Genomic DNA, 13229 nt, shown 5'->3' with positions numbered 1-13229 from the left:
ACACAGCAGAGACAGATGAAATGAAAGTTATTTAACCTGGGGCATGAAGTGGGTTTAAAGCCAAACCTACCGATAACAGAAAAAAACAAAAAAAATTTTTTTTTTTTCTTTTAGTAAATGTTAAATCTTGGAATGTGGGTGATCTTGAAAGGTTATAAAGAGTATGATCAGCACTATGTCATAACTAGCTGTAGGCCTTGGATAATTCATTTAACTTGTCTAGGCCTTTTTCTCCCAGTAAGTAAAATGAGGGGACTGGGCTGCATGAAAGACAGTTAAGAGGCAGTTTGTACAGGTTCAAATCCCTTTGCCTTCTCTCACTAACTGTGTCATCTTGGGCGAATTACCAAATCTGTCTAAGCCTCTGTTTCCTCCTCTGTTAAATGACAAAATAACAAGGGCTCACTTTATAAGGTTGTTAAGAGATTGCAATAATACAGGGTGTATAAAATGCTTAACACAATTTTTAGGACATAAAGCATTTAATAATGTTTTAGCGTTATTATCAGAAAATCTTCCCAGGGTTCTTCAAGTGCTGGAATAACAGGTATTGTTTAAAAAATTGAATAATAGCAGTGTTTGCATGGTAGGGTTATGTATAATTCTTTCAAAAGTCCTGATATTTTATATTGTTGCTATAATTTAAACCAAAAAATTAATAAATCCATAAATAGCATAATGGATAATAGCGATTTTTTCATTACTGCTGGCCTTTAAAAATAAGAGTACCATTCCCTTTCAGGTGGTTTATGTCTTGCCTGCTTAAGGGTTTACTGGAGAACATGAGTTCTTTCTAGTACATATACTTCTATGTTTAAAAAAATGTACATTCATATGCTTTTATCATATTTTGTAATAGCATAATCTTATAAAGCTAAGAAGTTTGAATTGATTACTATTCGGAACTCGGAATTTTATATATAAGAGCCAAGGGCTGTGTGAACAGATAAAATCAGGCAAAATAATATAAATAATAACCATCACCAAATATAGAAGCAGACCTCCTAATTTGAGTTTATTAGCTAGTCTTGCTTCTAATTAAAATCTCTAGATACTGTTGTAAGAAAAAATATAAATAAATAGTAAAAAATGGAAAGTATATTCTGTGTATGATACATTGTTTACTTACATCAAGTTGTATTTATTAATCTTCCACAAATAGCTTGATAAATTCCACACGGTTTCTGCCATCAGTGCTCTTGAATTCTAAAGAAATCTAGTCTTTTATATAATTAGACATTTTCTGTAGTACAGTCTCCAAAGAACTAATAGAATTTCAGTATGCCCGGAAAAAAATATGTAAAATACCATTTAGTCTATTTTTTTTAGTAAGCTGTTTAAATAATTAAGATGTGTACTTAATAACCTTGAAATAGGAACTTTGAATATAAACCAGCTCCATGTAATATATAGGCACATCTGATACCTGAAAATAATACCATAATATATTTAGAAGATTTTGTGTATAATTAGCTAAGTGACTCCTAACACCCTGTAGAGAGGGTAGTCATTGTCCCAGGGCCTACAGATTTTTTTCAGTGGCTTAATCACAGTTTTCACAAATGACCCTTTGCTAGGATACACTATCTGGAAAGCTCTACTAGAATTAAAAAAAAAAAAAAAAAGTCTATTAAACTCTGAACAGCTTCATCAGTAGTAGACCAACTTTTGGGGAACAGGTGAGAAAGAATGCCTAGCTGAGTCAGTCTGTCTGTGGTTTTCAGTTAAGCGCTGTTGGGCACAACAATCATATTTTGTTGACCTAACCCCTGATGTCTCAAAAAATTTTCAATATAGGATAGAGCACTCGTGATTTAATACTAAATATTACGATGCTATATTTCTGTCACTTGAAAACAATTAATGCCGCCAACATTATTTGACCTGACAAAACTGTAATTACTTTCAAGATAGAAACAAGACTACTGATTTTAGATAAAGTGACACAGGGAAATGTTCTGCTAGAGAATTCTCCCCTTTTCCCAGCATACTCTGGAATTTGGAATTCCATGCTAAATTCTTCTGGTAAAAAAAAAAAATAACACTGCTCTCAAAATAACCTTATTTTCATAAAAAGTTTAGGAAATAAATATAAGCAAATTTCTTTTAAATTCAAACCCCAAAGTAACTACTAGTAACATTTTATTTTATATTCCTTTAGGGTTTGTGTGTGTGTGTGTGTGTGTGTGTGTGTGAGTATTTTCTTTCTCATGGTTCTTAAAAATGGCCTTCCACAGTTTAAGTGTTCATGCAGCTTCTTCCAAACCTGTCTCATCTTTTGTCTCTTCTTGAGAACCCATTCCTTTATGCCTAAGTGTATCTGTAAAACACGAAAGAATCCCTCCCTGTTCTTTCCCAATTGTGATTTCTCTGTGAAGCTAAGAGAATAAAATCCTAAATTATAAGAGAATTCAGGAAGTCATACAAGGACACAGTCTACTTTGCTTGTCAGGGCTTCAGCCTAAAAACACGTTGGAGAAACGTTGTCTTCAGTGAAGATTCTACAATATCGCTCCATATTCTCTTCCAATGTCTAAAGCAGTGCCAGGGCAAAAAATTCCTGTTGGTATTTAACCTAAACTCTTTCACACCTCCTTTTTCTTATGCTTCCCCTAGAAACTCAGAATCTCCTCAGTCCCCAGAAAATGTAACAGCTTTAAATATTTAGTTTATTTCAATTTTGAAATATTCTCGTAATGTTTGTGTTGAAATCTTTCGATGTGGGTATTTCCTTAGGCATGAAGGCTGGATATTGAGAGGAATGTCACTACCATGCCACACCATGCCACTTGACAGCTGGCATTGTCCTCCACTGAGTGAACAGCAATCTGGCCCAAGTTCATAGGGCTGGGGAGTGTGCTAGGGAGACACCAACCAACAAACCAACCTGTTGTCGTCGAGTCAGTTGCAACTCATAGCAACCCTATAGGACAGAGTAGAACCACCCCATAGGCTTTCCAAGGAGCTGCTGGTGCACTGGAAATCCTGGTGGTGCAGTGGTTAAGAGTTTGGCTGCTAACAAAAAGGTCAGTAGTTCAAATCCACCAGGTGCTCCTTGGAAGCCCCTGTGGGGCAGCTCTACTGTTTCTTACAGGGTTGCAGTGAGTCAGAATTGACTTGATGGCAGTGAGTTTTGGTTTTGGCTAGTGGATTCAGATTTGAAACTGCCAACCTTTTGGTTAACAGCCAAGCTCTTCAGCACTGATGAAATGTAAGAACCCCTTCTTCGTAGTCACCTTATAAAACTCTAGGTAAACTAGAACTGTCATCTGGAAACACCTTGTAAATACCTGACAAAACTCGAAATAAACCAGAATTCTTATCTGGAAACATGTATTATTAAAAGGAGTGGAATCCTTGACTAAAGAAAACACAGGAGACACACAAACGTTACCCTGGATTCCTGGAGACACCCTCGCATCGTTCAGACCAAGGAGATACGCCTGATTTAAAACTACAGAGTAGGTACAACCAAGCCATTTTCCCTTTATTCTTACTACGTTTCCTTTTAGAAAAAAATGAGTAGTTAATAACACTGATACAGCATGACCATTCTATTGGTAACAGAACATCATCAATATTCTAACGTTCCTGTGTGTCTCTCCCGAATTTCACCCAGCACGAGCAATTTCCGGCCCCCATCACTGTCCTTGTGTTAGGTAAATTCCTCAGGTCCTCCTTGCTGGGTTATGAAAAAAAGTCATCATGTTTTAGTTCCTTCTATTTTTTAGCTTTTCTTTATGCTTTGCTAAAATAAATTATAGCTAGAAGCATTTAGGTATCTAAGAACTTTTTAGGTCAAACCATACGAAATTGTCAGTATTCAACTTTTTTGACCTACAAACCCAGCAATTTCATCTGGTTTAACCAAAACAGAACTTGGAAAGACCTTTTCTTGCTATCAAAATGACTCCTTTCTATCTTGTGACTAATTAACAATTTGACTTCAATTTTTTCCAGAAATAAAACCTAGGGAAGGATTTTTTTTAAAAAAAAAGAACATCGGCAGCTCATGGTCTGTGTTTTAGCGCCATCTACTGTCATAATATTTAATGCAATGAAAAACACAACCCTTAAAGCCTTTTTTTTTTTTTTAAGCAGTTTTTGTGAGATTTTTTTAAGTGTGTGTGATGAAAATATACTTAAGAAAACACACACCTGATCAACGACCTCAGCACAATTCAGTGACATGGATTACTTTCTTCAAGTTGTGCAACCATTTTCTCCGTCTTTTTCCAGTGAATCCACCACCACCATTAACACAAACTCCACGATTCTGGCGGTGATGTTGGGTGCTATGGGGTCGATTCTGACTCAGCGACCCCATGTGACAGAGTAGGACTTCTCCGTGGGTTTTCTTGGCTTTAATCTTTATGGAGGCAGATCACCTAGTCTTTCTCCCGCAGAGCTACTTAAGCAATGGTTTTTAACAAGAACATTATTTCCGTATTTTTTTAAATGTGCCCTTGAAATCAAAAAATCAGTCCTGTACAACTTTGTATTTCTTTTATGTTCATTTGTGTAGCTGTTAGAGAACCCCACATTTGCTTGCCATTTTCAGCAGATAGAATTGGTTAATTGATATTTTAGAAGTACCTAAGAGAGTCTGCGAGGAGTGTGTTTGACTGACACTTAATCCCTCCCTATGGACTGGAGGAGGAGCCCTGGTGGTGCAGTGGTTAAAGCGCTCAGCTGCCAATCAAAAGGTTGGCAGTTCAAACTCACCAGCCACTCTGCAAGAGAAAGACATGGCAGTCTGCTTCTGTAAAGATTACAGCCTAGGAACCCCTATGGGACAGATCTACTCTGTCACATGGGGTCCCTATGAGTCAAAATCAACTCTACAGCACCTAAGAACAAAAATATGGAATAGTGCGTGATCCATCTCTGTCCGAAAGTTTTCTGTAGCACTCGCAGCATTCTTCCCTAAGGGGTTAGATTTCTTGTCAGTCCCAAGATTTGTTTTTTAAAGCCATAGCATTATATTTTTATTGTCTAATATTTCCATTTCTTTATTTTTTAATGATTTGTTCTTGTGTCTCACATTGGTAGTATCCCCCCTTGTCTGCTCAGGATATTTATCATAGCAGTTTTTCCTATTGTGGTAAAACATATATAACGTAAATGTTACCATTTTCAGATATAAAATTCGATGTTGTTAATTATATTCACAATGTTACACAACCATTGTGATTTTTGACCTTGACTAATGACACTTTTGGTTGGAGGGGCAGAAGGGAAAGAAGTGACCTTAATTTTCTAACCATTGAGCTATGCAGAAGAAAACCTGAGAGACTGGTGGTTAGGAAGCATTAAGGTGTGAAGAAAATTACAGGAAGCTTAAGCTCGGACTATAGTTCTTAAAAGGATTGAATTCAGGGGTCGTGGGAGCTACCTTAGAACAATAAAGCAAAGAATGACTGGACCTCAACTCAGGGGCTTTAGCAAAACTGTTTCTGCTTCTCCCCACCAACAACCTACGCTAGCAGACGCCTCCCTGTCCTGCTCTTGCAATGCCAGTGAGAACATAAAAGTCTAATTCAGTGTATTTATCATCACACCAAGGGTCAAAAAACGAGACCCAATGCAGACCCCAAATTCTCATAACAAGACCAGACTTAATGGTCTGAGACTAAAGGGACCCCGGATGTCATGGTCCCCAGACCTGTTAGTCCAAGTCAGGAACCATTCCCAAAGCCAACTCTTCAGACAGGGATTGGACTGGACAATGGGATAGAAAAAGATGCTGGTGAAGAATGAGCTTCTTGGATCAAGTAGACACATGAGACTATGTGGGCATCTCCTGTCTGAAGGGGAGATGAGCAGGCAGAGGGGGTCAAAAGCTGGCCAAATGGACGTGAAAAGAAAGAGTGGGGGGAAGAAGTGTGCTGTCTCATTAGGGGGAGAGCAACTAGGAGTATATAGCAAAATGTATATAAATTTTTGTATCAGAGACTGACTTGATTTGTAAATTTTATTTAGAGCGCAATAAAAATTTAAAAAAAAAAAAAAGTTAATAGTTGACTATGAGAGTATGGGCCCCGTACACCGTTTCAGCTCAGTAATGAGGCCACTTCTAGATTCACCCTTCAACCAAAGATTGAACAGGCCCATGGAACAGAACAAGACTAAAGTGGCACACTAGCCCTGCGGCAGGGACTGGAAGGTAGGAGGGAACAGGAAAGCTGGTAATAGGGAACCCAAGGTTGATAAGGGAGAGTGTTGACATGTCATGGGGATGTTAACTAATGTCATACAACAATGTGTGTACTAACTGATGAGAAATTAGCTTGTTCTGCAAACTTTCATCTAAAGTTCAATAAAAAATAAAAGTAAATGAAAAAATGTTCAGTAATGGTGACTGGGCACCATCCATTTCTTCTGGTCTCATGGCAACAGAGGTAGTTAGGGAAAGGAGATTTGGAAGGCTGGATAAAAGTCTTCACCAAGGCATCATTTTGTATGGCACCTCCATGGAGAAGGTAGGCCAACACGCTGTGTCTTGTTGTAGCCTGCGTTTTCTTGGGTACTGCAGAGACCGAAAATTTTTCTTAGTTATTGGTCACGGTTTTTTTTCAGTTTTGTAAACAGTTTTTGTCCCTTTTCCATTTATTCAGTTGTTGGGATTGTTTCGTTGTAATAGAAATAAAAAAAAAAAAAGGTAAAAAAAAATCTCTATTATATGATATTTCAAAAAAAAACAAAGCCCAGGGCAACACCAGGGACCCTGGTGGCACAATGGTTAAAGCACTCAGCTGCTAAGCAAAATTTTGGCAGTACGAACTCACCCAGTGCCTCCTCAGGAGAAAGACGTGGTGATCTGCTTACATAAACACTACGGCGTAGAAAACCCAGTGGGGCAATTCATCTCTGTCCCGTGGGGTCACTAAGAGTCAAAATCGACTTGACAGCATCTAAGAACAAGGGCAACACCCCACCCCCTTGTAAGACTTGTCTGGAATTTTTATTTACACTTCTGTCAGCATCATGTATGTCACATTGCAAAAGGTAATAAAAAAAAAAATAGTTACCACTTAATATAAGATTGATAAAATACCATTTGTCATGTCACAAAAAGAAATCATCAAATATTTGCACATGTAGGGAATGACGTATCTACAAAGCTATTTACTGCAGTGATGTTTGCAAAAGCAAAATTTGGAAGCCAATCTAAAGGTCAGTTGGTCGGGGCTGGCATTTTAATACCGGGAGAAGGAGCTGGGAGGGATATTTTTCTTTTTATTTTGAAATACTTCACACATACGAAAGAATATGTCTACTGATTAAGTAAAGTATAAGGAATAATACTACAAGGACCAGTTTAAGACATAGAACATTACTGATATTTTTAATGTCCCAGTGTGTTCCTCGCCAATTTCATCGACTGCCACCTCTCAGAAGTGACAGTAATTTTGATTTTCATCTTTATTATTGAAAGGGAGATTTTTACTCCCTACCCTCTGGTCCTGAGATAGTTTATTAAAATCAAGTGTATAAAATTTAATTTAAAGACCAAAATAAGATAATCTTTATTATAACTGAGTCCTCCCTACAAAAGATGTCCCAACAGAAAAGCAATTTCAGTATATCTTTCATGAACTAATGTTTCTTTTCGAGTGAGCATAGACCCTGAGTTAGCTTCAGTACTCTATTTACCCAGCCATCAAACTCAGTGGATTTAATTATTATTTACTAGAATAGAATTCTCAGAATTCTGAGATTAAAAATTTTGTCTAGAAAAGGAATTGGTTAGCTGTTGGTGACAATTTTACTTGAAATGCTTTAGCAGAATGTTTTTTATACTCACTCTTGCAGTGTAAACTTAGCCTCCACGACCTAATGACAGTGGATCGTGTATCCAATATATTCCGGCACCGTTCAAGATTTCATGCCTAATGAAATACTTTGTGGTCTGATGTCAGCAGTTGGCTATTTGAATACTCCGTCACAGGCAGCGTGACCTTTCAGGGCTGTGAGTTGTTTATGTGTAATAATGAGCCCGGTTTTTCCAGTGACCAAGTTAATCATGGTTGGCCCCTTAGGAAGCACCATTAACTACTTCGGGAGATAATGCTGTGGTGGTCGCCGTCCAAGGGGATAAAAAGCTCCCTAGTGACTCATAAACTTTGGTGGTATAGTGGTTAAGTGCTATGTCTGCTAAACAAAAGGCTGGCAGTTCATAATCCACCAAGTGCTCCTTAGAAACTCTATGGGGCAGTTCTACTCTGTCTTAGAGTGTCACCATGAGTCGGAATCGATTCGACAGCAATGGGTTTTTGGGGTTTTTAGTGACTTAGGAGAACGATTGTCGATTTCAAAAATGTTTAGAGCATTTTTGACTTAGAAAAATTTAGACTGATTGTATCAGCAGTCCGTACTGAATGACAAACTTCTGGAAACAGCTCTTAAACCCTTGGAGCAATGAGAAATTTGGCGACCCCCTCACGTTATCAGTGATAGGTATTAAGTAAAATCCATGCACATGCCAAGTCAGTAGTAAAATGTAATGGGCTACTATTTACTGAGTGCTTTCTATTTGCCAGGCACCTCTCTCCATACTTATCATTTCATATAATTCCCACAACAACCCTATGAGATAAATATCAATATTATAGTTTTATAAATGAGAAAACTGAGGTACAGAGAGGTGATGTAACTTGTCCAAGGTCACACAGGTCACCAAGGGAGCCAGCGTTGTTCTGTAGTACCTAAGAGGATATTTGAAATACTTGTCTTAGATTTCTGGTTGTCAAATGCTAGATCCAGATGACCTATAATTCCAGCTAATGTAGCCCCCGCCCCCCATTCTAAGAGAAAGTGAGGGAGGTAGATGGAGATAGTGCTCTTGCAACTCTTGTCTCCTAGTCTCTCCAATCTTTTCACCACTTCTCCGTCCAGAAAAATTAGGAAAAAAAAACTAGTTGCTGTTAAGTCAGTTCCAACTCAGGATAACACCGTGTGTGTCGGAGCGGAACTGTGCTCCACAGGGTTTTCGATGGCTGATTTTATGGAAGTAGATCACCTGGCCTTTCTTCCAAGGCACCTCTGGGTGGACTTGAATCTACAATCTTTTGATTAGCAGCCACTTGTGTTAACCACTTGCACTTCTCAGGGACTCCTAGAGTTAGAAAAAGGGAGGGACTATCAGAGATAGTGGTACCTGTTGGCTCTGCCTTGTCATGTGTGTGGATATGTTGTGTGCCTATGTATTCATTTATTCAACAACTTTTTGAATATGTCTGTGCACATAAAGGTAATTCCTGAGAGCCTTTTGTAATCCATAGTTGAGATAACTTAACAAAGGAAAAGAATGCCTGTTTGCTAGCTGAAATAGCTATGTGGCAAAAGTGAAAAAAAAAATTTTTAAATATATTCAGCTTATTGACTTTGAAATTATGGGATTCTTGGTGAATTTTTAAAGAGAATTTGGGTGTAATCATTCTGTTTTAAATCTTACCCATAGAGACTTTATTAATATCTTATATTGCACTACTTCAAATTTACAATAATTAAAATTTGGATAAAAATACAATGCTGTCTGTATATTGCCTAAGATATTGTCCTGGGGCAAAGGAATCCAGGAATATGGTGGCAAGTATTACTGTCAACATTTTCCTAGACAAAGATGAGACACGTATGGAAAATTCTTGCAGTCTGGCCTCTGGATTTCAAGTGGATAAGTGCAAGCTTCACTAAGTGCTGGAAGGTTCTTTAGTGGTATATGAAACTAAACGACAAGGAGTATCATGTTTTGCTCAACTAACCATTTTTCTTTAAATCACCAAACTATTTTAAATTGTCTTAAAGATGGGCCTAGTTCAAAAGGTTTAAATGATCCTATTTTTGTTGTAGGTCTTGGCCAGCCTGCGAACTGTACGAAACAACTTTGCTGCATTAACTAATTTGCAAGATCGAGCACCTAGCAAGTAAGTTATACTCTCTTTTCCGCCTTCCTTCTTGCTCAACTTTTAGATGGTGTTTTCTCAATTTGATGGCATTTAAAGTAATATATAAGATTTCTCTGAGTGGTTGCCATGTTATCTAACCATTTACACTAAGTCATCTGATGTCCTGTTAATTTTCTATAAATACTTGGGAGTGATGGTTTTAATATCAGGAATGAAGCAATATGACAAATAAATACAGTGATTCCATCTGTCGGAAATCACCTGGCACCATCAGTCCTCTGCCCGGTTATTTACACTCAGGGTAACTTTATAGTTTTGACTTACTTCATAAATTAACCATGGGTATATCATCTCGTCAAGCCTTAAAGTCAACTCAAAGTCATTCTCTCAATTCTGAGACAACAATTGCTTAGTGAAGCACCATTTCATAGCGATGATTTTTGATTCTCCTACAGTCACTGATTCTCAGGGAGTACTTCATAAAATCGTGGTTTCTGTAATAACAGAAGAATTTGAAAGACGTGGAAAAAGTGAGATGGGAAATGATTACAATTTGGGGGTTCTGATAAAGGTGTAAAACCTTAAAAGGGAGAATTAATTTTCCAAGATTAAATGGAAAGTTGATCACTTATTATTTAAATGCCGTTATTTTAGAAATGCATTGCTAATAATAAAATAGTATGATTAAAATATAAACCCCAAAGAATCTTCCAGAAGAAAAAAAAAAACTATTTCTTTAAATCAATACAAGACAACAGTAATGGAAATTTATTTGGAATTATAACTTACTAAGCATATTAAATTTGGTAATAGTTACTACTTCTCAAAACAAAAAGTCTGAACTTTCTGTTTCAAAATAATATAATTGACCTCCCAAATTTACATTTTTCATGATTGCAAAACACTCTGGCTGTTGTGCAAGTAATTCCTGTGATAGAACAAGTTTTTAAAAATCGGTACACATTTTACAATGTAAATAATTGGGGTGGAACCCAGAAGCATCAGTTGATTATGATGTTTGCCAGATAATTAATTTTTACAGTCCTGTTCCCTCAGCCTAAACACTTGCCCTCATCTTTTCCCCTTCCACGTATACTGGGATAACTTTAATTTGTACTTTAGGTCTCAGCTTTAATATATTTTTTTCTAGAGCATCATTCCTAACTAACCCCCAATATACATATTCCCACAGGGCCCAAAAGGTCTTCTCCATCTGACCACATCCTGTACTAAACCCCTGTTACAGCACGTATCTATCTTTCAGTTTCCTATATGCTTGTCTGGATGCTTCTGGGTTTGTAGGGGACACTGAGGTTCCATTAAGGGTGATGAAAAAATTCAGAAATGGTTAATGATTACAGTTGAACACCATGATGAATGTGATTAATGTCACTGAACTATACATGTGAAGATTATAGAAATGGCAAATTTTTTATTAGCTATATGTTTAGCACAATAATATACATACATATATTTATATGTTACACATAAAAGTGATTTCATAGTAAGTGGGGTTATATCTTGATCACATTTGTATTTCTGGTGCCGACCATAATACCTAAATCAAAACCCACTGCCATCAAGTTGATCCCGACTCATAGCGACCCTATAGGACAGAGTAGAACTGCCCTATAGAGTAGGTAGACAGTTGATCAAAGAGGTAGGAAGATGGCAGGCTGGTCCTTCTCTTTCCAAAAAGATGATTTGAGGCCCATTCTGTGCAAGACTGAAGTTTTCATCTAATTGACAGGGACAGAGCAGATTAAAATGGAAAAGAACAACTAGAGAAGTTCCTGAGTGGCACAGTTAAGTATTCAACTACTAGATGAAAGGTTGGAGGTTCGAACCCACTCAGGCACCTCAGAAGACACACCTGGTGATCTGTTTCTGAAAGGTCATGGCCTTGGAAACCCTATGGAGCAGTACTACTCTGTACACACGGGGTCTCCACGAGTCAGAATCGACCTGAAGGCAACTAACTGCCAATCAATAAGAACTTCCTCTTCTGTCTTCTGCCTGTGACATTTACTTGAGCTTTATTTACCTCAAAGCCTATCACCTTGAGGTTTAACAGTCTTCTTTGTTGACATATGTGATCTGAGCCATAGTACAAAGAGCCCCAAGGAACTTGACTGACTAACCTGAAAGAAGTCTTCATTTGCATCTTCTAACTTAAAAATAATCCTTTAAATTAAAATGGTCTATCTGAAATGACTCAAAGGGTCTCAAATCAGCAAGCACCACGTATTTACTGCTCTGTATTTTTCTCTCTTTGTCAGAAGATCACCCATGTGCAACCAACCATCCATCAACAAAGCCACCATCACAGGTAAGAACATCTGGGAAGTTATTCTTCTCATATGTAAGAAAAATATATATATGTATCTTCTCAGATTCAGTAATTTTAACACCAAATTTATACTGCAGTTCTAAATTAAAGAAAAAAATAATTTTTCTTCTCTGAAATATCATTTCTTTTATTGATCTCACAGGTTGTCCATTTAAGCTGTTACTTTGGAAATCTGTACTGGGGTTCCTTTTTTTTTTTTAACCACACGTCTTCTTGCTTGTGTTGGGCGTTGGTCTGGGCATTAGTATTTTGAAAGCTATCGTTACCTTCAGAATGATTGCTGGTTGGTTCAAAATTAATGTTATGAGCATGATGTCAATATACATTAGCTTGGTATAATGATAATGGAAGCATAAATAAACAGACATCTTTTATTAAAAAACCTTCTATTATAAAATGGTTTATTATTATTGGTTAATCAATATACCAGTTGTGTGTAGGAAAGAAAACCATTCCAGTACTTCTGAGTTGGACTCAGAGAGCTAAGAATAGATTTATTTGGGAAGTAGAGAAGAAGAATTTATGTAATGCAGAAAAACTCAATGAGTGCAAAAGAAAGGGTCCCACAGACATTTGCAAAAGAGAAATGGAAGGAAGGATGAGGGCAATAATTGACAGAAAAATAAAATTACCCAGCTTCCTATTGGTCTATTTGAAACAGGGGACTTGACCTCAATTGAACCAGAAACAGAATGAGTGATCTCATTTTGCTGAACATGAAATCAAATCGACTGTACTTAATCATTTTTTGAAACCCCAATTGAATCATTAAAATAATCGCCTGGAAAAGAAAAACCTATATTTTTTTAAATTATTACCAGAAGAAAATTAACATATTCTCCAAACTAGACCAATAGTTCATTTGGTTCAAGTGTCTTCCTTGAAATCCAACATGTAATATGCTGAGAGGCTCCTTACTCAGTTATTAGTGATTACACTTTGCTTAAAACATTAGTTCATCATGTCCGGTC

The 13229-nt window shown here is 37.1% G+C and overlaps 1 protein-coding gene across 16 annotated transcripts in view; it reads left to right on the top strand.

The window, feature by feature from the left end:
- The window catches only part of PDE4D (phosphodiesterase 4D), a 1645162-nt gene that overhangs the window by 1412547 nt on the left and 219386 nt on the right, over positions 1-13229 (top strand). For all 16 annotated transcript variants that reach the window (XM_049857545.1, XM_049857590.1, XM_049857581.1 and 13 more), the window contains 2 exons: positions 9853-9926; positions 12188-12237. In XM_049857545.1, coding sequence (XP_049713502.1) covers positions 9853-9926; positions 12188-12237 — 124 coding nt within the window. The remainder of the gene's footprint in view (positions 1-9852; positions 9927-12187; positions 12238-13229) is intronic.

This window comes from Elephas maximus, chromosome 2, assembly GCF_024166365.1.
Source record: "Elephas maximus indicus isolate mEleMax1 chromosome 2, mEleMax1 primary haplotype, whole genome shotgun sequence".
In the NCBI taxonomy this organism is placed as follows: Eukaryota; Metazoa; Chordata; class Mammalia; order Proboscidea; family Elephantidae; genus Elephas; species Elephas maximus.
Note: the sequence above shows the minus strand (reverse complement) of the source record. Positions and strands in the feature narration are given on the sequence as shown.